The sequence below is a fragment of the Apteryx mantelli genome, chromosome 19 (assembly GCF_036417845.1).
Source record: "Apteryx mantelli isolate bAptMan1 chromosome 19, bAptMan1.hap1, whole genome shotgun sequence".
Taxonomy (NCBI): Eukaryota; Metazoa; Chordata; class Aves; order Apterygiformes; family Apterygidae; genus Apteryx; species Apteryx mantelli.
The window spans coordinates 10,787,463-10,812,296 of record NC_089996.1 but is presented as its reverse complement, the minus strand read 5'-3'; the positions used below and the strand labels follow the sequence as shown (position 1 = coordinate 10,812,296).

Below are 24,834 nucleotides of genomic sequence, written 5' to 3'. Positions count from 1 at the left end.
CAATGGCCTTTTTACAGACTGTTTTGAGATATCTTTCTAATACTTCTATCGCAGTTTCAAGTACCATTTAAAGTTTAATATTTTACTTAACCAGGTATAACACTTGGTAAGTTCAGGCAAACCTAAAATGCAGCAATTAGGAATCCCCTATTCTCTTCCCTTTCTTTCTCATAGATACCCAGGTTCTCCTATCTGGAATCACCACCACAGATTCTCACTCTGAAGTTCCTGTAAGTTGCTTCAAGGCCTACAGAGTGATTGGAATTGTTAAATTATAGATGCAGTCTATAAACTTTATGAACCAGCCGGCCCTCTGAGTTTATATCCGTCACTGTTGTGTACCCCCCCCCCATTCCCCATACAATTTTTTTCTATGAACTGCTTATCTAAACTGCAGTTCTTCTTATGCTTGTTTTCTGGAACATATTTTTCTTGTTGCTTAGAAAACAGTAGGTTTTCACTGTAGTTAGACATCAGAAATGTAAGACCTTTCAATGGTTCTTTCAACTAGAGAAAGTTTGTCATATTGAGATTCAGCTCAGACTTTTGGCTCTGCGTGTATGCCTACTAAGCCCATGGTTGCATTTCTCTGTAATTTACTTAACTGTCCCTTAACAACAGCCAGTCTTTTTAAAGTTAAGTGACTGTTCTCCCACTGTTAAACAGAATTCTTTTGTGCTGCTGTTACTCTGTTGCATCTTACATGCAAGACTTTGTGGTCAGATTTGGATATTAGGTGTTTTAGAGGACTGTTACCTTTTCCACCTTGAATCCCTGGTAATGAAGAAGTCACCGTCTTGTCTGGAAGAGTTTTGCTTGATCCTTTCCTGGTGATAGGATAGTAGAAAATGTTTCTGAAGATTTCTCTGCCATCGAACTGTCAAGGTAGAGGATGTTGTTTGAATATACTTCCATTTTTCTGTAAAAGTGAGGGAGGGCATCAGATGTCCATCCAATTAGATGTCAGGTCTTGTATTCTTTTTTTCTCAAAGCTCAGGATTTGTTCATCTATATGCAACATCTGCTGCAAATGTCCTAAATGCATACTACAAGTGTAGGATGAATTGCCTTAAAGTGGCCTTTTTTCTGATGTAAAGGTTTTGGTCTGTAGGTTTGGTTTTGGTTGTAGGTCTAAAGTGGGATCGTTTTTCCTCTTTTCCTGTGTATTTTTTTTCTTAATGGCATTTGTTTTTTGTCTTTCATAAAGCTGTAGTCCTCTAGTCCTTGCAACTTTTGCAATACTTCCTGCTTTCAGGATAGTCGTCTTGTCTGTCACTTGGTCCAGAAACTGGATCAATCTGCGAGCTCCTTTGGCTTGCTGCTTCAGAGTTCTCTTATAAGCAATGTAATTGTTGCTAATGACCTTTGAGGAAAATGTGGGCTTATTCTGACTCCCACAGAAATTTCTGCGCTGTTCTGGTTCATTCCTAGAATTCCTTCATATCCTAGAAAGAGAAAAAGGAGAGTGGGATATATCTGAGCTAAATAGCAAGAGGCCCATTAGTCTGCTTTATTGTTAGCTCTTTCTGCTTGTTCATCGCGCACAATAGTTATGTCTCTTGTTTTGTTTTTAGTGTTAGTAATTGTCTGTGACCAAGTCCTTCCTCAAGAAGAATTTTGTAAGCATCCTCTTTATACTTTCTGCCCAAATCATTCTTGTGCAAGCTCTGTTCCTCTGCCTCAAGAATAAGGATCTGCAGTGGAAGGTCTTGTTATGCGTAACTGGAATTCTTCTGTTGACTTGTCTTCCCAGACCCCCCACTCATTTGTTCTCCTCCTTGTGGAGTTTCAGATCATTGTGCTCAGCGTTTTAGAGAGCTAAGAGATTGCACAACACTAATGCGAACATTGGGAAAGACACAACTGGGATGAAATTGAGATTCATTTTTATTTTTTTCTCTTTTCTTTTTAAACCTCAAGCTCTAATGGCTTACAGGCTTAAAGGATCTCAAGTAAACGTCACTGTGATGGTCTCTAGCTTAGCTCAATCTAGGGAAGAACTTTAGTGCTGGGTGACCCAATTTATGCTTTGTAACATATATCAGGTGCCACTGTAAGCTCTCATCGCATATTTTAGAAAACTTTCATGCACTGGTCACCATTTCTGTGCTAAGTTGAGCATTAAGTGCCTACCTCTGCGTGGGTAGTTGCTTGTTGTTAGCTATCAGTGTGCCTATAGTGTGCCTGTCCAAGCAACACTTTTAGCACTAGGTAACTTGCTGTTTTAAAAGATGTTTTGACAAGTTTTGAACATGAGTCACTGTGCAACCTTATTATGTAAAAACAAAATAATAGTGTTTTGGGTGTTTATGTAGATCATGTAATTAATCGTAGCTTGTTTTTAATGAAGAGCCTAGCCATAAATTTATATCGACTTACCCAGGTTGTTACAACACTTAAAAATGAGACTGTTCTTAAACAAGATATTTGCCTGTATTTGTAAATGATTTTTAACTTATAGGAACCTGTATTTTGTTCTGTGTGGGTTTTTGTGTTTGTTTGTTTGTTTGTTTTTAATTTTGCTTCTGTTTTTAAAGATGGTCAGTGGGATTTGACAAACTATCACCTCTTAGACCTGGGCCGGCCGCATCATTCTATAAGATGCATGACAGTGGTACATGACAAAGTCTGGTGTGGCTACAGGAACAAAATCTATGTTGTTCAGCCAAAGGCCATGAAAATAGAGGCAAGTTAAACTGATGTTTAAAATACAGTTAAATGTTATGTTTTAATGCCATCTTGTGCCAAAGCTCCAACTCCAGAGTAACTCCAGAGAACAGTTCATCAGCCCAGAAACAGGCAGCAAAACAAACTTGTCTTAGGAAATACCATTAATTTTTCTTAAGATTAAATGATGTTTTCATTCTTTTGGAAGAGTTTGAGGAATGATGAGACAGTCCTTGTTTATTAAAACCAATTATTTTGGAGTTTAATTCTATACTTCTAGCTGGCCAGAGGCTGGAAAGTCTCCTTATAGGCCTTTGCAGCACTTGCAAGGGTAGCTCCCAGCTCATTCTTTGCATTCTTACACTTATTTGTTCATTATGTTCTCTACCTATTTGTCTAGAATTTGTCTCTGCATATTTTAGAGGTTCTAAAGTGTTATTATTTAATGTGCTCTCCGTCCATAGAATACTTTGTTTCTATAAAGGTGTTTCTAGAAAGCTGGTGTTTCTGCAGTGCTGTGTGTGTACATGACATCCCACAAGTGCAGGAAGTGGCCAAGGTTTCTGGAAACCCTTACCAAAATTAATACTTCAACTTCTGGTACTTGGTCTGAGACATGGGCCTGACCTTTAGAGGGTGAATGCTCAGCTCTCCTGAAAATTTCAAGGACCTAATTCATAATATGTATTTCTGTGAAGAAGAGTTTATATGTGGAAAACTGAAACAAGGAAATTGATACAACTGTGAACTGAATTGTGGTGGTGGTTAGTATGCATTTTGCATGGGTGGGCTTGTTTGTAAGATAGTACTGAAAAGAGAAACAACTTTTGATCATGCTATAAGCTCCTCCAAGCACAGCACAAGATATACAAGAAGGCTCAAGGTTAAAATGGAAACAGAAGTCAGAGCAGGCTGGGAATGTAATGTAAATGAGAACGCAGTAGGAAACTATAGCTTTGCCATCGCACTCCGGGGCAGGGAATCAGTGTTTTTATTACTTTACCAGCGGCATATGGTAATTGTAACTAAGCTAAGCACTGTATCTGCTAGTTATCTAGCAAATCAAGAGGGTAGTAGATGACTTAAGAAGGGCTTCTCTTTTAGTCTTATACTGTCAATACTGGCAATTTTCTCATCTTTTCCTTTATCATTTCAATTCCTAACTGAAAATCCAATCTTTTGTAGAAGTCATTTGATGCTCACCCCAGAAGAGAAAGCCAAGTGAGACAGCTGGCATGGGTGGGTGATGGGGTATGGGTGTCTATTCGTTTGGACTCTACCCTGCGTCTCTATCATGCGCACACGTATCAGCATCTACAAGATGTGGACATTGAACCTTATGTAAGCAAAATGCTAGGTAAGTTAAGAATACTTTGGTTGGTCTTATTATACCTCTTACTGTCTGGAGCTTTCTTTTCTTGTTACTGATCAGGGAATTCTCATTGCAAGCAAAGAGGAAGGGTGGGTCCTGTTTGATATCAAACTTGATTCTGGAATTAGAAGCCGAAGTCAGTCTGTAAAGCATGATGAGGTTCATAGATATTCTGGTACAATCTGTTAATCCTAGCTGATGCTGACAGTGTCCCTAAAAACTCAGAACTAATTAAAAAAATGATTGTTGTGCAGAAATCCAGAGACACCAAAATCTTTCTCTATTACTGGACTAATGCTTTTTTTTTAATCCAAGAGTGGGAAGAACCCGTAACTTGTGTGGAAAAAACCTGCCTTTCCTTTTCCAAGAAAATACAAACACAAAATAGCAAATTCTTTATCGCTCTGAAAACTAATAAGCTAGTGTTATTGTTTTATTAGTGTTTGTATAACAGCAGTTTGAGAATCTAGCTAAACACAAAAAATACAGGTAATGTGACCATTTGAAATCCTTCACAAATAACTACTGTGCCATTGGTATACAAGGGGATAGTTTAGGCTGTACTGTACTAGGCTTGGCAAGCTTCTCCCGCTCCCCCATAGCACTAATTATGTTCTTTGAAATTTGTTCTCTTTTATAAGAAACAGTACTCTTCTCCCCCACCCCCCAAACTGGCTAGAAAACATTATTTTACCTCTGCAAACCCACATTTTTTTTGGTTGAAAAGCTACCCAGGTGCTGTAAGCCCCAAAATAAGTTATTGTGCAGCATTATGGAGGAGTTGTACTTTTTGTGCTAACAGTTCATTAGTCTCTTTCTGTATGGATTCACAACTTAATTCAGAGAAGTGCTTTAGCCTCTTAGGTTATCTTTACAGATAAAATACAACTCGAAGAATGTTCCCCTCCACCTTGGTTCTGTTTGAAGTGGGAGGGTATTACATGCCTGCATGGGTTGGGAGTTGAAGTTAAAATTCTCTGTTATGGAACTAAAATTCTTTTTTGCTCATAATTTTTGATGAAAAGCATCTTTTGTTTTTAGGTACAGGTAAACTGGGATTCTCATTTGTGAGAATCACAGCTCTTATGGTGTCTTGTAATCGTTTATGGGTAGGAACAGGAAATGGTGTCATCATCTCCATTCCATTAACAGAAAGTAAGTAAAACATAAATGAATAGCACTGTGCAATATGCTGTAGACACAAAGAAAATATTAAAGGTCATTCAGAGGCTTACTAATGCATAGAGAGCTTTACCACTAGATCTGAATCTTTCAGGTTTGTAACAGAGATTGGCTCTGTGCAAAGTGTAGCACATAGTCTGTGTCCATGGTTACAATTCTCTGTGCAAAAGAGCCCATCTCGAAAAGCTCCTTTATTCAGAATTTAGCAGAGATGATCTGGCTTGATTAAAGAGACATTTTGAAGCCTTAGGGTGTGTTAGGAGTATTAGCAGTAACTATACATCTGTATAAGTTTATTGTTTGCAAGAGAGGGCTTTAGTTTTCCAATTAGTGTTATTTATGATCACCAAAGTAGCTTTTCTGTTTGACTTAAGCAAGCTGATATTGTTGCTAGTACAATTCGAATGGCTTTGGTTTTAAGAATTCATCACAAAGTCGGCATGAAGGGCTGGAACAGCAGTATACCAACTGCTTTAAAGGATGTGTTCGAAGCCATAGGAGTTGGAAACACATTCTTCAAATAGAGCACTTCAACTTGTGATTAAAATTCCATTACTGGATAATCCAGGTATCTGCTTAATAGATCCCAAACTCATGTCGGAGACTGAAACTGCTGCGGTGGGAGGGGTGGAGAAGCATTCTGATATGGGCAGTTGAACTTTGGGAGAAGGAAACAGTCCAGTTTTCACTCAGGAGCAAAACAAATCTTAAGTAGGTTAAGCTTGGGAAGAGTATCTGATTTGTAAATTTTTTTTTAAACAACTTATGTCTGAGACTAATGTAAAAACGCATGGACAAAGGCTTCAGAAAATAAAATATAACACTATTAGGACTACCAAATTGCTGTATAAGTAGTGCAGTCTGACAGGTGAAATCTTAAGGTAATTTAATAGTAAAAACTCATCATGTTGTATCTGCTTTTTTGAACAGCACATGCATACATTTTTTTCTCATACTGTTCCATTACATTGTCCATCCATTCAATAAATGTCTTTTTGCATTGCATGAGTGTACTTAAGGAAAGACAGACTTCCTATCATGAATCTGAAATAGTTAAGTCATGCTTTCAAAAATTATAGCTCTTAATTTGCAGCAAGCTCAATTTAATGCTTCCAGAGGAGTGAGGGGTTTTTTTTTCCCCAAAAAAAGTAGCAAACATGAAAAAAGAACCCTATTAAAGCTAGTAGGTTTAACTTCAGTTTTGTTGTTCATGAATTAGAAAAACCATTTGTGAATAGGCCGAGTTGTGGGTTTGAGAACCCATGTTATAAATACTTGTTTCGCAGGCAGTTGCATGTATGCATACTCAATTACATACTTTCAGTTCCCTGGGTCTCACTGGCAGGGCATCCTTCCATATCTGCAGATGTTTCATACAGGCACTTGGAAACATGAGGAGTTGTATACTATTTTGTTAGCCTCCTGCTAAGGAAAGAGAGAAAGGGGAAACTTTGCTAATTAATGAAACTTCACTAATTAATGAAACTTTATAGTGACAAAGCACATGAAAGTGGCCCTGCTTTCTTTGTCCATTTTATACTGAAACTTTTATACCAAGATGCTGTTCTCTATGACTTTTTATTGAATCTTCTGTAATTAAATGTTAACTGTTTTTAGGAGCTAAAATTTTGAGCTCTATCTTATCAGAAACCAAAATATAAGAGTGGTGGGTTCTCATTAATCCTTCTCCTCTACTGTCATACCTATCCATTTCCCCTTTCCTCCTTTCTCACTTTAGCTGTAATCCTCCACCAGGGACGTTTACTGGGGCTGAGGGGTAAGTGCAGATCCTGAACAAAAATCTATTTTCAGGCTTCTAATAGCCACTTTGAGGCTGTTTCCCACTCCTTATAGATTTACCCTTTGTATGTTCCTAAATGTTTTTCCACTTGCAGTTACTGCATTGCAGCAGTTTTATGTTTGCTAAATGGCCACCAATCTGCTCAGCAGTTTAGTATATCATCCTGTGTTGCAACTGAACTTTCATACAGACTTTGTTTTTCTTCCAGCCAATGTGATACCATATCTTATAACTTTGTCATTAATCCACATCATTTACTGTCTTGTTACAAATCACTGTTTCTTTCACTTCTTTGATAGTCTTTGGAATGGAGATGGCTTGTATGTCTAGCATGAGTACTTTTCTATTTTAATGGATTTTGAAACTTCCCAGTAAAAACCAGACATGGAATTCTAATAGGGTTGCTCCTTCATGCCTACAGGTGTTTATTTTTAGAGAACTTTTTTGCTAGCCAGGGGGGACCCTATGGTTGAAATAAAAATGCATTTAATTATATGTTTAAGTGCGTTAAGTTCATTTTCCCACTGAAACACATTAGAGGTATTTTCTGTGAAAGATACAGTCCTTTCACAAATTAGTTTTTCAAAAGTAGGAAATTAAAACTTGATGTTTATGCTAGACTAATAAGAATCCTGCTCCATTTTCTGAGGTACTTAAAATAACGAAGCATGCAATCTTTTTTTCTTTCCAGCTCTGTCTTGAATTGGCATTGCTGCCCTCCTGTTTCATTTTTATCTGAGTTGGCTTTAGCTTTTAGATGGTATCATGAAGTTTCTTAACAAATAACTATTTCTGTAATTTGTATTTTCAAGTAGAGAACGCTTCTTTTCTTTTACAGCTAATAAAGCAGCAGCAGGTTCCGGAAACCGTCCAGGAAGTGTAATACGTGTATATGGAGATGAAAACAGTGACAAAGTGACTCCTGGAACGTTCATACCGTATTGCTCAATGGCACATGCACAGCTTTGCTTTCATGGGCACCGTGATGCCGTCAAATTCTTTGTCGCAGTACCTGGTGAGTTTATTACCATTGCTCAGTGAGGTTTCTTTTTCATCCTCCTTTGCTTGGTTAAACATAGCGTTTAGGCAAAGAAAGCAAGTAAAGAAATTGTATGTTCAGAACAATTTGTTACTTCTTGATTTGCAAAACTTGCCTGACTCATAAAAGCGATATGGTTTAATGGGAGAAAAAGGGGTTGGTCAAGGAGGAAGGAAGTGCCTGGTTTCCATCTGGGAAGAGGTACTCTAGTAACTGAATACTTGGCTATTAAGAGAACGGTCAGCTGATAATGGACACAAAAGCTCTGATTTAAGAATTGGGCGTCCTGTAGGAAGGAAAAAAACTGCTCATAGAGAAGCCTCCAAGGCAAAGGATATTGATTTTAAAAAGCTAAGGATTTTCTAGAAGCTGCAATGCTGCTTAAATACCCTCTCAGCGTTTGTGTGCAGTAGGTGTGCTGGGATGTGAACAACAGAAGCTTACTTAATAAGCTGACGTGGTGAATAATTTTAGTTGCACAGCTGAAAGTCTTTAGGTCTCTTTCAGTGTAATCTCTAGATTTGCATCTCTGTTGGGAAATCTAATGAGAGGCGCTTCATTCTCTAATTCATGTTGAACTGTCCTGAACTGATTTTCTTCTCTTTAGAGAGAGAAAGAAGAATCTAAGCATAGCCAGCTTTCTGCCCCTTTGTGAAGAGTTTCTCTAGAATCCAAAGTTGAGTGCATGATTAGGCATTAAATATGTCATTCCAAAGCCCAAATACATGTGGTATTTTCTATCTAATTTTTCTGTGAATGTGACATAAAAATGTATTTTGTATGTTCCCAATACAGGTCAGGTTGTTAGCCCGCAGAGTAGTGCTGGATCGGAGCTAGCAGGTGATAAACCAGCCCAAGAGTCCTTAAACCAGAGTCCCTTAAAATCGATGTTGGTGATAAGTGGTGGAGAAGGATATATTGACTTCAGAATGGGTAAGAATTGTCAATCTTAAAATCAGTTGTAAGGTTTTCATAATGCAAATGTCTTAGATCAGGTCATTAACTATATAATATCTCATATGTATCCATATTATTCATTGTGATTCCAGAGTGCATTCATGTGGCTAGCCAGGATGTATTTATTAAGCCTGTGTGTATCTAGAAGCATTTCTACCCCCCTGTTCCCCCTCCACACACACTTCATTCCTTTCTCCCTTCCCAATCACCATGACTTGAGAGATGTCGGCGTGAAGGTATTTGAAGCCCTGCTTTGGAGTCATGTATCACTTTACTTGTTTTAAGTCTTACTTTTAAAGGTTAAAGCATTCTCTTATATCTCAAATTGATGGAAAATATGCCCTTGGTTAAATATGACTTTTTGTAGTCAGTCTGCATATTTAAGTATTCCATGAATGACACTCAAACTAAAACTTGCTCATATTTGAGCAAAAACAGGAAAAAGTAGTTCACTGTTATCTTTGTATACTCTTCTTATTTTGATCACTACTTATTCTGTGGTAGCACTTTTGCATGGATCTAGTCCATAAAAGACCTGATGTGTAAGCATATATATATATTTATTTTTTTTTTGTATTGAAATTTTTTGGAAAATATACTAAACTGAGTGTAGCTATGGTTTGATGTTTAGAATTTGCAACTGGAGAACTTGACTGAAAGTGCCCTCCAAGGAATCACAACTCCTAGACCTAATTTTGACCTTTTACCTCAATTTGCCTTCAGGTTTTTTTTTCCCTAATAAAAGGGAAATTTGTGCCTTCTGTGAAGGACAGCCCAAATTCTGTCATCCTGCTACTCAAAAACCCCCCAAAACCAAAAAACAAAAACAAAAAAAACAGTTCCTGCTCATAACTCCAGTGGAGTTGCACAGGAGGCTTGACTTGAGGCACTTCTGTGCAACCCTGTAGTGAGGTATTAAAAACTCTGAGCTTGTTCTAAGCAAGCTGGAATAACCACATACTGGATGTGCTTTGTGTTGTCCTTGCAGCGTGATGCAAAGACATGAACTTATATGTCAAAGCAGTATAGCTGCATTAGCTCAGCCATTAGCTCAGCCATTACCTCAGTAATGCAGCAAACTGGTTCAAGAGCTAGTTCAGTCCGTTGTATGTTTAGATTCCTCCGACCTCCAAAGTAGTCTAACTAAAAGCTAGCCAAATTGTGACTTGAAACCTTTCTGAAGCTGTCAGTCAGCTCCCGTTTCATCTGGTTAAACTGGCATCCTTCTATACCACCAGACTGCCTCTGTAATGATGTATATGACTGTCTACGAGCAGTTTTGTTAGTGCTTAGTCTGTCACCTTTGATCCAAGTTGGCTCATGGCACAAAGGGTTTAGACACAGTCATAAAACTTCTATTCTCTTTTGAACAGCAATAGTGGAGGATAGGTTTAAAGCGGTCTTGTGCCAGGGTGTGCTGAGCTGTTGTGAAAAACTAGAATAACTAGAAAAAGAGGAAGGAAGGAGCAAAGAAGGTTTGTTGTTCATCAAATACATGAATGTTTCATTGTCTCATTTGTGTTTGAGAACTGAAGAATATGACCATCAGAACACGGGGCTTTGTGGAGAAATAATTATTTCACCAAACTTCAGCCTGTAATGTATATATTCAAGATGGTGAATGTGCTCTTATATGAGCAGATGGCATAAACTGCCTTTTGTAGTGTTTTCCTTGTAAATCTAATAGTCATTTGTTTTTCTCTGTTTGGTGTTAATATTGTTTTTCATTGTATCTGCCTGAATCAAAGCTCTTGTTTTTCAGGTGATGAAGGTGGAGAATCTGAACTCCTTGGAGAAGCTCTACAACTTGAACCTTCTGTAGCCAAAGCTGAGAGGAGTCACTTGATAGTGTGGCAAGTAATGTATGGCAGTGAGTGAGCCTGTAGGATGCAGCTGGAGACCTTAGGGGAGGAAAAAAAAAAAAAAAAAAAGCTTCTGCATGTTTTTTATTTTGTGAAACCTGTTTCACTACATGATGTTGAAGCATTTCTTTGCTGTTTAACTTTATATTGCAATCTGTCATACCTTAACTATACAGGAATTAGCTTGTGCTGTTTTACTGCACCCGTGTTACATGGAACAGTATAATGCAACCAGAACTTACTTTCTCAAAACTGGTGTGTACACCATAGTAAGCAATCCAGACATAGTTTTACTGTACCACAACAATCTAATGTAGTTCACTTTTTTGATAGTCTTACTTGAGTTCAACTTTATTACAACTGAGCTTCATTTATCTGTATAATGCATTGAGTAAAACAGCAAAGTTATTCCCAGAGTATTATAAAATTGACAAATTGGTATCAGATGAATTGTCAAGATTCATCCATATGTTCAGTGAGGGCTAAAGCAAACTGTAAATTTCAGCTTTTGTTTTCAAACCTGGAAAATCTTGCTTATATAGTGTATACAGTTTCATCTGTCACTTTCATCAAAACTTCTGGGGGAAAGAGGGGATTGTATAGAAATTAAGATGACAATATTTAAATAAAATTTCATGTTTCGACTGCTAAACCTTAAAGCTTGAGAACTGTTGCCCTCAATGAGCAATTTTGAGCACAGTGTTTTCCTGTTTCCCTGACATGGATACATGTGAACAGCTCAGTTTTCAAAGGGTATTCTTAAGGTGATTTAAATTTGAAAATAATTGTAAAATTCTTGAACAGGGGATACATTTTGTTCTCTTCTTGTCTTAAATTCTTATGTCCTAAGCACTAGAATGATCTTCTCTGCCTAGCTGGTCAAACTCATGAGGCACTACAGGTGTGAAGGTTAGGGACCTCAATTAGAGCATGAGAAAAGACTGAGAGTGTACAGGAAAAAATGCATTCTTCCCAAGTGAGATTGTAAAGGAACTTTAGTGCCAGATAATTAGGTATAAAGTGTATTTTTGTTGTTTAGCTGCATACCCCCATTTAGGAGGGGGAAAAAAGTCATGTTTAGAGACAATGTTAGCAGATAACACTAAGAGTGGATAAATTGATGAAAGTCAGGAGACTCTAATATCAGGCTGACACTCTATCTACTCACCATCTATTTTTTTAACCATAAGTGTGAGTTGAAGACTGTCTTCCTTTTACGTTGAATTTCCTACATTAGCATCAGAACTAAGTTAAACACTTCATGGCTTCTGTTCTTCGAAATATTTTAACACCTAGATTTGTTCTTTCATTTAGTCTCTGGAAAGTGAAAGTTTGAGGGGTTCTAATAAACATCTAGTATACACCCCTGAAAGACTGGGACTGTTCTGTTCAGATTAGCAGAGAAATTAGTAATTTGATCATGTGAGAGAACTGAACAGTTTCAGAAAATTAAATATAGAAACTTTTTTAAAACTGCCTAAACATTTTTATGCAATAGGAGCAGTTCTGGTCTATCAGGCAAACATGTGTTTATATTTTCTTAATTTTTTTAAATGAACACATTTAGCTGAGGTCTATTGTGTAAATATATATTTAGGCAGCTTTTTCAAATGCATATCATAGCTGATAAACCAGAAAATCTCCATTCAGGTCTATTGGTTAGATTTATATGTATAAATACTTTTTAAGCAACATATTTTGTACACAGCTGTTCCTCTCGTAAATATGTATTTAGGACATGAACTATGTAGTAAAATCCTTATTAAAGATGTCTAATATCTTGGTAGTATTTTTCTCTTCAGAATGCCAAAAGTGATAAGAGCATGTTGTTCGTAATTGCTTTCCAAATTCATCTTTAAGGTCACTCTTAAAGTACTTTGGTTTATATATAAAGTCTGGGAACTTTTTAAAAAATTATACAAGTACAGAAAGTAAACTGACTTAACACTCATATAAAGACCTATTTAAAATTTATATTGACATATGTATGCTGAACTTGAAGCACATCTGAATTAATGTATGAAATTGGATGCCTAAGAAAAATGCTGTCTAAACTTTAACTGTTGTGCAGAATCTTCACTAAGTGGTGCAGTTTCATTGCTTTTTCTGCCATCTTAAACTTAATGGCTCTATGGAAAACAGTCTCCAAAGCTTTTAATCACTGGTTGATTGTCGCATTCTCATGTTCTCAGAAAAAAAACGCACAATTCTTTTCCTTAGTTCTTGTATAGCATTTTACTCGTAATTTAATAGTTTCTCTGAATGGCTTCACTGCTATCAAATAGAGAAGATGAATCTGGCAAGCGTGTACCTGGTCTTTTGCCAAACGTATCTGGTTCACCGTGCCATTTTAGTCACCTCAGTGGACCAGCTTTTGCAAATTGTTCAGAGACAATTGTTTCTGTCTGATAGTGGAAGGGTTTTAAGGCAAATGCTAGGTGTAACTATGTACCACTGTGGGTGTAGATAAAAGGCATGTGCACTTCTCTATTTCTCATTTTAAAACTTTATTCCCTGTCCTAAGGTACAGTAGGTTAAAAGGGTCCCTATTCTCATCGCAGCGCGCTGGGACTTATAAACTCTCTACTTAAGGTCACTTTGGTGAATAAAGCACGTAAAACCCCAGGTACTGAGATGACAATATACTCCTGAAAACTTGGTCTCAAGAATGTGTTTATGCATACACTCATGCAGTTAAAGCATCATATAAATAGGAGCTAATCTCTGGATAGCTACAGCTAGTTAGTAATTTGGAAACATTTCGAGCACAAAATATGCAGCACATGACTTGCCTGGGTAAGGGTGTTTGCATGGTAAGGTGAAACGCGTTGTATAAGCTGCTGCATTGTTCTTTTCTTGTAAAGGTCTTCCTGCGTTGGATCAGATAGAGCTGGCAGAGCGTAGACACTTTATCATAGGCTGCCTTAGTAACAAACAAATGTTAAATCTGTTTTATTATACTAACTGTTCTAAAGAACGTGTGTCTCTTAAAATGCTGTGTAACTGAATATTTATTTCCATGTGAGTATTATAAAAGTTACCAAAGGATTAAACCTGACTTAGCACTCTTGTAAGCAACCCTGTTGAAACAGGGTCTTGTGAAGGCCCTGATCTGTAAAACAAGACACGGTAAACTCAAATACAGTTCTTTATGGAAATGAAATGTTTTTTCTAACAGGGTTATGCCATATTGTAACAACCTATGTTGCACCTCAAAGCATTTTTCTATACACTAAATGTCTCTCCCGCCCTCTAACAAGATTAAGTTTCCTTTATTAATTTTGTTGATGCACATTTCTCAATCTTTTAAACATATATTTTAAACATTTTATGGTCTGTAATTTTTGAAAGTTTTTGTCTGTTGGACACTTTACGCTGAATTTTACTTGCCTCTGTAATCCGAGATGGATACTACAGCGTTAAACTTGCTGTCTGTTAAAACTTGAGGCTTCTTTTCTGTGAGCAGAAAAGCTCATATAGCAGTGTAGTTATTTCAGTATTTATTTCTATTATTGAATCCTTGGGGTTCAGAATGTAACTTTGTACATGAAATATATATAAATATGTATATGAAACATGCATTGGATTGGTGTTTTCTTTGTAGTCTCACATTAAGTTCAAAAGTTACTGATGCTATCAAAAGGCATAATAAAGTATTTTATACTAGCAGTAAAATATTACCATTGATATTATATATGTCAGCTAATATCTCATACTAGGCATAAGCAAAAATTCTGAAGAAAAACTGCATTTGCTGACTAGATCCTGAATTTGCCATGCCATCTGTAGATGGGCCTTTAGCTATCTTCCTGGAGATAAGCATGAAGGTGTCACAGTTGCCCAATGCTCCTTATTCCTGTGCTGCTTAGGTTTAGGACTACTTCAGCAGGTCTTAAAAAAGGGGGACTCTCCCCTTCGGGGAGACCTCGGGAGCCTCTCTCAAAAGGGAGAGGACAGCCAGAGTGTGTGTAACACCTCTTCTGTGCTTGAAACCTACCTGTAGGAGTGTCAAGAGAAGATTGCAGATGGCAATTAAATCAAAATGACAACTGTACTCTTCTCAGCATAAACTAGTGTAAAAGCAACCATCCTCTGATCTAAGCAGAGCTTTGCACAGTGATCAGCTACGTGCTGAGCTCGCTGGGCTGCTGCATGGCTAGGTGTCTCCACGGTGGAGGTCAGGATCTCATCATGGCAGTTGCCTCTGCCATGGGATGAACCTTGTAGTCTTGCAGGTAAACAAGCCTCGTAAAGGCTGTACCTGAACTTGTTTCCATCCACTGTGTTCATAGGGCAGGAGCTTCGAGTTTGTTCTAGCTCCTCCCTGGCTTGTTGCTTCTGTGTCGAATGCCCTCGCTGAGCAGTTCTGATGGGATGCCTCCGCCTTCTAGTCTTGGGGGAGCTTCTAAAGCTCCGCTTTGTTCTTCCGACACTAACCCTTCAATGTCAGCCTTCATATGTGTTCCTGTCGTCTTGGTCTTTCCTGGTTATGGCTTTGCTTTGAAGATCTCTTTAGGAAGTGAAAAAGCAGTAATTTTTTTTTTATTTTTTGAAATAGCTGGCACTATTTATAAAAAATCAGCAGTTGATTTTGATCTTAAGAATCCAGAGGATTTCCACTTAACTGCAGCTCATGTGAAATAATTCCTAGTACTTGAATTTATTTTCCAGGTTTTCTTCGCACCTTACCGAAGATCTGACTTGATTCATTTAAGCCCAAACACATAGTGGTTAGTTACTGCACAGAAAAGGAAATAGTTAACTCATCAGGTGGAAGAATGAGGAACTGGTGACAAAATACTTGTTTCCACTGCATGAACAAAATGCTTGGCTGAAGCCAGGTTTATGAGGTTTTTTGTTTGTGTTTTTTTTTTTGTTCCCCCCACGGCTCATCTGCCTTTGTTTGTTCTGTATTTTTTTTTTTCCCCTATATGTTACAGCAATTTATCTTGATCGGTATGTAAGAAGTGGCCATGCCATTTGAAAATATTTGGTTAACCTTTGTGATGGATTCTGGTGTCCCCTCCTTGCACAGTGAACCCATTTTGTCCCCCTGCTCCCGCTGCGGGATTGTCACTGTCCATCTGTTTCCTTGCCAGCAAGCAAGTGCAGGGTTATATTACTCTTGCTTCTCCCCAACAGTATTGCAGGGCCTACATAAAGCTGTTGCCTTTGGATACCTCTAGGATGCAAATGCTTCATGTTTACACATGCAAACATAGGAACCCATCCATGGTTCAAAACGTGTTGTCCATTACCATTGTTGTAGCAACTTGGTATTTTATTGTCTTGGTGTTTAAAAACTTCCTTTTGCTCCTTTACTGGAGTTTTCTTACAAGATTTTTGCCTTGCTACCTCTCCAGAGCAGGTCTACTGACAAATTTCCCTCTGCTCGCGGTGTTTATCCTCGGGATGTGCCCATTCACACGGGTGCCACGTCACAGCGTTGTGCTAAGGCATGGTGCATAGGTATTACATATGAAGAGGTATCATAAATCTTTACTCTGGGAATGTTTACACTCTTCTCCCAGCCCTGACAGCACCTTAGTCTGTGCATGGGGGTAAGTAATTTTTCAGATTCTGCATTGAGAGAAGTGCTAATAGAATTGTAATTAGGTTAAGATATTAAGAATGCCCATTGGAAACTGAATTTTTAAGCCATTGCAAATACTCGTTACCCTTGGATCAAACTCTAGATTCAAGCCTTCAAAGCTTGTTGCAGTCTTGCATGGTTACATTAACTCTTTAAAAAGATATCTTGAGATGGCAATTCTAAGAAGGATTGGTGTCCTGCTTTTCAAAGTATTTTGTGAAGCGATAGTGAGAAGCAGGAGCGGAGCGGGGGAGCTCCAGCGTGGCTCGTTGCTCACTATTACCTGCTTGTGCTTCTGAACATGATGAAAAACTCCCAGGACTCGGAGCGGTCTGTGTTGCGTTTTAAACACGAGATGGTGCTGTTACAATTCAAAGATGACAACACGGAGACCTGGAGGGGAAATTCGTTGTGCTGTAGCAGACTCTCCTCCCTGCCTTTCTGTCAGTGTCTAAGTTTCAGGTTTCCCCCGCAACAGCTTTTCAAGGCGAAGCTGTTGTGTCAGCGGTCATGGCAAAGAAAAGGAGCGTCTGGGCATCTGATCGTCAACAGGTTCAGAAAGTTGCTCTCCCTCGTGTTGGAGCCGCTGTGGTTTAAGATGCGTCGTGGGGATGTGTCTGCCCCGCAGCTCAGCGCCTCGGCTCGAGGCCGCTGCTCTCGTCCCTCGTAGCTCTTCCGCACCGTAGCAGAGACCCAGAGCTGCTCCTTCAGCCGGGGACCTCTTCCGCTGGCTGCACGCCCTGCTCGGAAATGGGGCGCTCTTTCCCTTCTTTAAAGATGGTCACGCTGCCTGTTCTTTTATTTATTTTTTTTTACTAGCTGACTTTTCAGTTCCCCCTTTCTTCCAGTCTGCGTGTTCCTGTTTAATTGCAGTTTAGTCCTGAGCAGAGTGCTGGTCCTGACGAGCAGCTCTCACTTGTGTCCTCAGAATGAAACCGTAAGCGGAGTTTAATTCGGAGGTGCAAGTCCCAAGCTGGCTTCATGCGGCGAGGGGTACGTGCTCTCCCCCCCTTCTTGCTGTGCTGTTTCCCGGCCTCAGCCGCCGGCGCTGCGGAGAGCAGGGAAGGAGGCGTTAGCAAGGAGCCAGGCAGAGCAGGAGGAGACGAGCTGTGTGCGATGCTGTTTGTGCACCTTGCGCTGAGGGCCAAGAGCTCTCATGAAGCTTGGAAAAGCCGGTGTTTGCGGCCTCGGGTCCTGTGTGAGACTAGTAGTGGCGAACGGCGGGGCAAGAGCCCCAGCTCCTCCTTGCCACTGAGCGGGGAAAACGGGCCAGACAGGCCCTTTCTGGAAAAACAGGCACTGCACGTTGCCTGCGCCAAGGTGGGTACGTGTGTCCTCCCCATCGGCCTTGCGTTTCCATTACCACGTGTGCCCATGGGATGGAGCTTGGAAGTGCCGACTGTGAGCAGTGACTGCAGCAGGCTCCGGGTCTCGGGGACGGAGCGGGTGTGCTGCCGCCCCGTCCGGGCTCTGTCCCCCCAGCCCTCATGCCCGCGCAGGAGTTTGGATGGAAAACTTCCAACCAGTCCTAAACTCAGCATCTCCCCTGCCTTCCACTTCTCCAGGCTTTAAGCAAGTCCTGCTTGAGTTCAGCCCATGGGACAGTTAATGCTTCTGCTGTTGCTTCCCAACGTCCCCTGCAGTATGGGGCAGTGACTTGGCCTCAGCACTTTATTAACGCAGCCAGAACAACCATTTAAAAACCGCCAGCAGGCTGCGATGCTGAGGGAGCTGGCGTTCCTGAGAGACGTCTTGCTAATAGACAGGAGCACCACGGCCTTCCCTGTTCCCTCCTCCACCACCAAGTCCAAGGACTTGGGAGTCTGCAGGTATTTTCTGTAGTGAAAGGGAGAACGGCTGCCGCTGGCCCTTCTCGTGTTACTTTCCCCGCTCTGCTGCTGGCACCTCTGCGCACGAAATGTCACCGTGCCCAGGGGCTTCTGCTTCGGAGGCTCTCGCAGAGTCTGGAATTTCAAGGCAAAAAAAAGCCCTTGCTGGAAACCTTCCCAGATTCCACATCTGCTTTTCACTTCCACCTTTCAGCACGGCTGCTGGGGAGCGGGCAGGGGCCGGGACGGGGAGGGGAGGGACGTGGCACGGCGGCCGGCCGGGGGCCCTTCGCTGGGTCTCCGGGTCTGTGAAACCGCTTGCGCCTCCCTCCCCGCCGCGCTGGCAGGGACAGAGCTGCCGTGGCCCCAGCGCCGGCACCTTCCTTGGCACCGGGTCTGCGTTCGTCCGGGAGCGAAAGGGCGCGCGGGGAGGAGAGCAGGGCTGTGGCAGGTCGTCTAGCGCCTTCCAGCCCTGCTTTACTGCAAAGCTCAAAGGGGCAAAGCATAGCAAGAAAACCTCGCAATTTGGGGCGAATTACTGTGCCCCTGTGTTTCCAGTGAGCTCATTCAAAAGCCTCGCTGGAGCAAGGAGGGACCTCAGTTCTCAGCTTTTCCTCCTGGTAACAAACCTGCAGTGTGGGCAGGTGGGACGAAGGGCCTGTCCGTGCTGCCAGGAGCTGCGATGGTTTGGTTGCAAAGTTGGGGTTGGGGGGGAGGGAAGGTCCCCTTGGATCTGGCTGCCCCGAGAGCCCGGACTTGGGTGGAAGGAGGAGCACGATGCATCCGCCAGCGGCTGGGTGCACGCGGTAGCGCAGTCCGCTGCAGGAAGGAAAAATCTGGCTGGGCACGTTGGGACCAGAGCTGCACACGGTGACCCAGCGAAGGCAGCAGCCACAAGTCCGGATCCAGCCGAGGTTCCTCAGCCGAGACGTCCCCCTGTGCTCCCCCTTGGAGGGTTTCCAGCCCTAGCAGGTCCCCTGTGGCTCCTCACTCGCTGGAAATCCTGCTCGGAAACAAGCTTGGGCACGTGGCACGCGTAGATGAGCCCCGGGCTGAGGGCGAGCCAGACCCGGGGAAGAGCATGGGGAAAGTCTGGTGGGGGCCGTGCTGGGACGCGGCCGGGAGCAGGGGGCGAGGAGCGGCGACCCCTGCGGATCAAGCGCCCCCGCGGGCCTGGGCTCGGCGGGAGCCTCTGGCCGATGCCTGCTCGGGCCGGGACTGAGCTGCAGCCACGGGGGAGCTGGCACGGCACCTCCCTGCCGCCGTCGCTGGGACTCGCCGCTTTGGAGAGAGCGAAGCTGTGGTCATCACACTGGTATACCATGGCCCGGGTTGCAGAAACGGTTCTCAAGGGGGCTCCCCTTCAAGCAAAAACTTAAGGAAGACGAGGGAAAAAAAAAAGAAAGGAAGTAATCTTGAAGAGCTGCTGTACTGGTTCGGACGAAAAGTCAGTGCAGCCTGGTGTCCTGCCTCTGACAGCGGCCAAAAGCAAACGCCCAGTAAAAGAGTAAGAACAGGGCCGGCACCTAGGTTATTCCGTAGCCTGCTCCCACGTGAAGCTTAAAGCCTTGGCTTTTACCTTACGAGCAAAGCGAGTGTATGGGAAGCGGCACAGCTGCCTGCCTCCCCGCGGGAAGGAAGAGGAGCGGAGCGCTCGGGGGCTTGCAGAGGCAGCCGCCATCCCCCCGACTGCTCTGGACGTGGTAAACGGGATGAGACGCAGCCTCGAATCCCGTGCTCTCCCGGGCATGCCGGCGGGACAGACCCAGCAGAAGGCGGCAGTGCTGCAGCCTGGTGCTGGCTCATGGCTCCCCCTGCGTCGCTGCCGCCTCTGGGGCTCTTCCCGCTTCCCGGGGCGGCGGGGTGCATCCCGGCCCCTCCAAGCACCGATCCCGCGGCAGAGGCAGCTCCCGGCTCTGCCCAGCAAAGGCTCGCCGCCCGGGCTGCCTGCATGCCGTGTTGAAAGCCGCCAGGGCCGGCCCGCGTGCCAGCATCCGTGGGGGTGTCCGGCCCCAGCTTGGCGCTACCGTGGTGGGAAGCATGGGCGCCGAAGTCCATGAAGCCTGGATGCACCTGGGGACTTTACAGCTTCCTGGACTGTATTTAAATACGTATTTATTTGCCTTGCCCTGTCGAGGCCCTGTTGCCAGATTTGGAGCGGGCGATTGCCTTGGGAAAGGCTGTTGAAGGCTGATATGGGGGGGATTACGGAAGGGGAAAAAGTGCTGAGGCCTTTTTTTGGCTGCTAATTGATGTGTTCGATGAGCGAACAGCAGGACGCGTACGTGGGCGGGGGAAATTGAATTCCTGTCAAAATTGCCCAGAAGACAATGAAAATCCCTGAGATAAGGGAGAGGTGAGTTGTGCGTTAGCCGCAAACCCATTAGAGACGGGTTGACTCAGCTTGCAATAAACGCTCTGTGTGGGTGCTCACCAGCAGGAGAGCTCTCGGGCGTTCTGCAGAGGCTTATATTGAATTTCCGCAGTGGAGGAAGGCTGCTGCGGGTCAGGGTCCCATGCCTGGCCAGGCCTCGGAGGAGACACGGGCCCGGGGTCAGCCGCAGGAACGATATTGCAAACTCCAAGTACTGGACGCTTGACGCCATTCTTGGACTTGCTAGCGGGGAGGCAGCAGTGGGAAGCCGGAAAAGCCGTCGTGTTTTGGAGGCACCAGAGAGGAAAGGTGAAGTCCAAGGGTGGCTTGGAGCAAGTGCTCGCTGGGCAGCCAGCCCATGTGACGCCGAGCAGCAGGCACCGAACCACTCGGGGACGTGGCACCTCTGTATTGAGCCTTAAAGACATCTTTAAAGGGCTCGGGATTTTTTTTTGCGTCCCCCCATGCAAACACAGCTCAAGAGGGGCAGGTGAAGGAGATAGGGACCTGTGTGTATCTAGACCAAAGTTTCTCTCTCCTGGACAGCACAGTGCAGCAGCACTGCATTTTTGTGCTCTTGTGCTGCGCCCCAGCCCAGCGGCACTGGGAACGTCCGCGGAGGTGTCCGGCAGCGCCCCTGTGCCCCGAACTCCCCATGGGCAATAACACTGCCATAAAACACTAGGACGGAGAATAAAAATGTTGCAGCCTGCAGTGGGGGCAGGGAACCAGTTCTGCTGCCTTTTGGGTAAATATGTGCTGTCAAACTGACCTGCCGTCAGCTCGAAATAGCAAGTCAGATGACCGGCTTTTGCAAGCATTTTAAAGAGTTGTTTCTCAGCCAAATCTCTGAACTTTTCAGGGTGCTTGAAAGGTCATTTCACCATAGCAACCCTGATCTGCAATAAAGCCCGAAACGCCAACTTTGGGCCAAAGCCACAGTTTAATTGCTGCAGCGAGTTGTGAATGGAGAGACGCTCGCTCCGTGAGCTGTGCTCGGAGGCCTGGAGATGTAAATCTTGCATCAGGATCCCTGCCGATTTCTCCTAGGAAACGTGACGGTTCCTCAGACCTTGCTGGTCCGGGTTCTCCTCCAGCCCCTGTCTGCAAGAGGCTCAGGGCTCTGGTGGTCAAAAGCCCCTTGCATTGGCACCGGGAGGGTGAAGGACCTACGCGCGGCTCCTTCTCGCATAGAGCAGCAGCTGTAGCCGCTCTGGAGCGGTGTTTCAGCCCAGCAGCAGCACTTCACAGAGAAAGTGTTTCCATTTTTTGAGCTTTGTTTTCCAAGCGCTGTCAGGTGTGATCTGAAATGAGCTAGAGGAATTAAATCCGAGCAGCTCCTAAGGAGTGTTTTCAGCTCGCAAAGGACAGCCGGCAGTACTGGCCCGGCTCGCCCTACTGATGAAGGCGCAATTCGTTTCCGTGTTCCTACCGTGATGAAAACGGACGTCCCTGTGCCTAGAGCAGCTGGGTTTCGTGATTCGAAGCGGGATCGCACTTCTTACCGCTTGCTCAGACAGCGTTGCTTTAGGCTGGTGTCTACATGCTGTAAATTATAGGCCTATCATCAGGCTGATCCCAAAAAGGGGAAATCGGGGCTAAAAAGCTAGCTGAAATGATTATAGCGTGCAAAGCCTAATCAAACAAGGCTCAGTCTAGGGTTTTTTAAGTGCTTGTCTTCATTCTCATCCTCCAGCTGCTCTGTACCAAAACACCGACCTTGGGGCATAGTCCACGGCACGACTTTCTCCAGGGGGAGCTTTGGTGTTTGGAAGGGAGATACGTGACTTCTTGCTAACCCCCGCGGCTGCTGCAATTTCCTCTCTGTTTATAGGAATTCCATTTTTAAAGTAACTCTTGTGCCCTGCACGCACTGGTCCTGGGCAGGTCTTGTCAGTTCTCATGAAAAGCTAAATAAATCATTGATGCAGCGACGTCTGCCTTCTCCCGGCCATGAATCACCCTGCCGAACGACAGCGACTGTCCCAAAGATATTGAAGACCCTCACCAAGCAACTCGGCTAGAGACACCTTGGCCTGCAGCTGGTTCAGCGGTTGGGACTGTTCACAGCTGGGCGGCTTCGGCAAGAGCCTGCCGGACCTTCCTGCCTGGCTGGTGGCATGCAGGGAGGCCGGGTCCCCGTGCGGCTGTTTGCCCACGCGAGCGCTGCCTGCGGAGCTGAGGTTGAGCTTTGGGACCTGCGGTTTGGGGCATAGTCTGCCGGCAGCGAGGGGAGGGCGCCTGGGGTTGCCCCCTCACTCTTCACCCCCGGTTTGTAGCCGGGTACGGCTGTCCCAGCCCGGAGGGGGATCGGGAAAGACCGTGGTGGAGAAGGGGAGGATCTGCATGAGCAGCACAGAGCGCGCTGGGGGCCACGGCTGCCGTTCTCCGTGGGGACAAAAAGGGAAGAAGCGGGATGGTGGAAACTGCCCCTTTGCAGCGTTGTGCAGGTTTTTCCAGGGCGGCGTCAGCAGTTCGCTCCCGCGGCAGATGGTACGTGCCAGGCCAAACAGGATGGAGAAAGGAGGCGGTTGTTTTTCCTGGTGGAGGAATGGAGGACTCCAAAGGACGGACCCACGTGCTTTGGCTCATGAGAAATATTTCATGCTCCGTTTCAGAGGGTGAAGGACGTCGCACGGTCTGACATCAAGTCTTATCCGCAGGGCCCTTATCCCAGGTCCCAGCTGGACGAGGGACCTGGTGTTTCCCCCTTGCCCGAGTATGCACGCAGCGCTGTCCTGGAGGAGAGGTTATGGAAGACGTCCAGCCACCAGCGTCGCCCTCCCAGCCTCAAACTCAGCTCCAAGCTCGCTGGGAAACCAGAGGGGAGCGCGGGAGATCGTCTCTCCTCGGGACAACTCCTCCCGCAAGCGCGAGAGAGGCGAACGTGACCATCCGTTCGACCTGGCCCTGCAGGAACTTCGGGCCATCGTTGCCCGAAAAGCCGGGTGAGGGCTAAGAAGGAAAGACTTCGTGCTGTCGCCCACGGCAAGCGCTTTGTGCCCGCCCCAGCTCGGCGTTTGCCAGCGCAGCCAAACTCCTTGCGAGAGGCCGAAAGCCGGCGCTGCTCGGCTCCCGCTGCCCCTCGGAAACCAAGCCTGCGTCCCCCGAGCCCCTGGCTCTGAAACTGCTCAACGTCCAACACTGCTGCACTTTTAACGGAGGCTGTATAAAGAAACGCTGCAAAAGTAGCTTAGCGGGTTGCCGGAGCGTCATCCAAGGCCAATAGTAAATAAAGTTACGTAACCTAGTAGGTCATAGCTGTGACTAAGCCTTTTATAGGCCATAAATCCACATTTCCTGGATTTTATAGCTTCTATTTAAAAATATAAAAATACTATGTGATTGGAATAAGCCTCGGAGTTGATCGTCTTCTAACACAAATACTGCTCTGCGAAAACCCTTGGTTGTTTCTCATCTTTGTAGCACGCAGGCCTGCTCTGCCTGCCCTGCAACCGGCAACGCGTTCTGGAGCTCCAGGGATGCTCCCGGAGAAAAGCTGGAAACAACAGAAGCGAGACGGTAGCGATATACATGGTGTAATCGAGGGACTCTGCCAGCCCCCGCAGCCCCGTGTGGCGGCACAGAGACGGCCCGGACGAGTGTGCGTTGTGCATCCGGCACTTTTATTCCTGCAGGTTTTATGGCCGTGGAGGGTGCGAGAACCTATTGGCTTTTAATAGCTGCAAGTTATTTAGAGGTTTTATTTGCCCAACAGCACAGTGCTTTCGGGGACCCTTTAGGAAGTGTTTGTTGTAGCAATTAAACATTTTATCGAACACATCCTCTTGGGGTTTATTAAACCTTTTCCATCAGTGAACGGCACCACAGGGAACATCTCGGTGCGCTTGGGGCCGTGGCTGGCTGCTACGAGCTGGTGGCAACAGTGCCCTGGAGACGCGGGGCCACCCAGCCCGGTCCCCTGAGCTGCAAACCTCCTAGGGGAGCCTTCAACTTGGGTATACCTTCCATGAGTGGCTCTGAAACTGTGGTTGGGGGACATTTAGGATGCTGTGGGTGATGCTTAAATGTCCATAAAAAGCTACTGAGCAGAGCAATGCTGTATAGCCTGCGGAGCAGCCTATAACCAGGCGCTCCTCCAAGGGTCTGCACGCCTGCTGGAAACTGTAAGTAAAAAGAAAAAAAAGCAGAAAAAAA

General features: G+C 44.3%; 1 protein-coding gene across 10 annotated transcripts in view; it reads left to right on the top strand.

Annotated features, from left to right (window-relative positions):
• The window catches only part of SPAG9 (sperm associated antigen 9), a 73,318-nt gene extending 58,857 nt beyond the window's left edge, over positions 1-14,461 (top strand). For 6 of the 10 annotated variants that reach the window (XM_067308537.1, XM_067308535.1, XM_067308534.1 and 3 more), the window contains 7 exons: positions 2,538-2,686; positions 3,853-4,024; positions 5,081-5,194; positions 6,960-6,998; positions 7,861-8,037; positions 8,857-8,994; positions 10,781-14,461. In XM_067308537.1, the coding sequence (XP_067164638.1) occupies positions 2,538-2,686; positions 3,853-4,024; positions 5,081-5,194; positions 6,960-6,998; positions 7,861-8,037; positions 8,857-8,994; positions 10,781-10,896 (905 nt within the window). In that variant the 3' untranslated portion in view covers positions 10,897-14,461. Of the gene's footprint in view, positions 1-2,537; positions 2,687-3,852; positions 4,025-5,080; positions 5,195-6,959; positions 6,999-7,860; positions 8,038-8,856; positions 8,995-10,780 lie in introns of those variants that run through there. The other 4 variants (XM_067308536.1, XM_013943460.2, XM_067308538.1 and 1 more) reach the window with 3 other exon arrangements.
• Positions 14,462-24,834: the final 10,373 nt, after the last annotated feature.